The following is a 1,625-nucleotide window of genomic DNA, read 5'->3' as shown; positions in this document are numbered from 1 at the left end:
CCCCCGCCGCCGCCGGTGAACAGACGCTCACCACCATCTACACCAACTGGTGGGTGCCATGCCGGGACCGGCACCCTCCCTCCCTCGTGGGAGGTGGCCCTGCGGTGCCGTGGGTCGCGGTGACCTGGGTCACGGTGCCAGGTGGTGGCAGGAGCTCGGTGTCCGCAGGTACCTGGAGGCCCTGCTGCGGCAGGCCAGCATGGGGGCCATCGTCCTGGCCCCGGCCCTGCAGGCTTTCACCACGGTGCCCCGGGAGGGCGAGCCCCCCTTCAGTGCTGCCGAATTCTCCGACGTCTCAGGTGAGGGATGCAGGGATGCTGCGGGGGGGGCGGGGGATATCATCACCCCCCGACCCCGCTGATGTCCCCCTCCCTGCAGAGATGCGGGCGCTGGCCGAGCTCATCGGGCCGTACGGCATGAAGTTCCTGAGCGACAACCTCATGTGGCACGTGGGCTCCCAGGTCACTGAGCTGAAGGTAGGGCTGGGGGCTGGGACCGGGGCTGGGGGACAGAGACCAGGAACAGGGGACTGGGACCGGGGTTGGGCTGCTGGGACCAGGTTCGGGAGCACGGTGTGACGGGGGAGGCAGGGCCACCCCGGGGACCATTCCAGTCCCCTTGGGCTTGCCGGCCAGTGTGGAGGGGGAGCAGAGGGGCCGGGACGTCCAGGTCCCTCCCGGCCACCTGTGGGCTCGCCGTGTCCCCGGTGCCACGAGCCTCACGTCCCCTGCAGAAGCTGGTCAACGAGAACATGGACACGCTGGTCCAGCTGCGCTCCAGCTCCTGCAAGCCCGAGCAGATGGCAGCTCTGCTGCCCCGGCTGACCTGTGAGTTTGGGGGGGAACTGGTGACACGGAGGGGGAGCGTGGGGCTGGCACACGTGGGTGTGCGCACACACACACATACGTGTGCGCACGCACACGTGTCCCCACTGACCCCTCTCCTCCCGCAGCGGCCGAAAACGTCCTGAAGCGCATGACCATCATCGGGGAAATCCTGAGCTTCCGCGCCATGGCCCAGCAGGGCCTGCGGGAGGTGGGTGCCCCCCACCCCACGGGTCCCCCACCCCACGGGACCCCCACCCGCGTGCCCCACAGCCCGAGTGGTCAGCAGGAGCCCCGTGAGCATCCACCTTCTCTCTGCAGGTCTTCTCCCACCACTGCCCCTTCCTGATGGGCCCCATTGAGTGTCTGACGGACGTTGTCACCCCCGACACCGACATCCAGGTTGGGCACGGAGCGGGACGGGGACAGGGTGGCACCTCCAGTGCTTGGGACGGCTGTCCCCAGGCAGGGCCAGTTGCTGCTGTCCTGCGCCCGCCGCAGCGTTGGGTGGCACTGCGTGGTGCTACGGGGCACTGCGTGGCGTTGTATGGCACCGTGTGGCATCACGTGGCATCGCGTGGTCCCCCGTGCCCAACTGCACCCTGCGTCCCCAGCCCTGAGTCTGCGCGTCCCCGTCCCCCCAGGTCACCCTGAGCATCTTCGAGCTGGCCTCAGCCGCGGGGATCCCCTGTGAGGTCGACCCCGCACTGGTGAACGTCCTCGCTGGCAGCAAGACGGGTACCGTGGGGGTCTGCTGTGGTCGTGGGGTCTGTCCCTGACATCCGTGACACAGCCGCACGA

The 1,625-nt window shown here is 69.2% G+C and overlaps 1 protein-coding gene across 1 annotated transcript in view; it reads left to right on the top strand.

Annotated features, from left to right (window-relative positions):
* Positions 1 to 1,625, top strand: part of LOC103894938 (nck-associated protein 1-like) — a gene marked incomplete at its 5' end in the record, with an annotated part of 55,366 nt that overhangs the window by 7,090 nt on the left and 46,651 nt on the right. The window contains 7 exons of the mRNA XM_009274420.1: positions 7 to 49; positions 169 to 299; positions 379 to 476; positions 734 to 827; positions 953 to 1,035; positions 1,146 to 1,226; positions 1,469 to 1,582. Of these exons, the coding sequence (XP_009272695.1) occupies positions 7 to 49; positions 169 to 299; positions 379 to 476; positions 734 to 827; positions 953 to 1,035; positions 1,146 to 1,226; positions 1,469 to 1,582 (644 nt within the window). The remainder of the gene's footprint in view (positions 1 to 6; positions 50 to 168; positions 300 to 378; positions 477 to 733; positions 828 to 952; positions 1,036 to 1,145; positions 1,227 to 1,468; positions 1,583 to 1,625) is intronic.

Source organism: Aptenodytes forsteri, unplaced genomic scaffold, assembly GCF_000699145.1.
Source record: "Aptenodytes forsteri isolate BGI_AS27 unplaced genomic scaffold, ASM69914v1 Scaffold64, whole genome shotgun sequence".
Taxonomy (NCBI): domain Eukaryota; kingdom Metazoa; phylum Chordata; class Aves; order Sphenisciformes; family Spheniscidae; genus Aptenodytes; species Aptenodytes forsteri.
The sequence above is the reverse complement of the archived record's forward strand: the minus strand, read 5'-3'. Positions and strand labels throughout refer to the sequence as shown.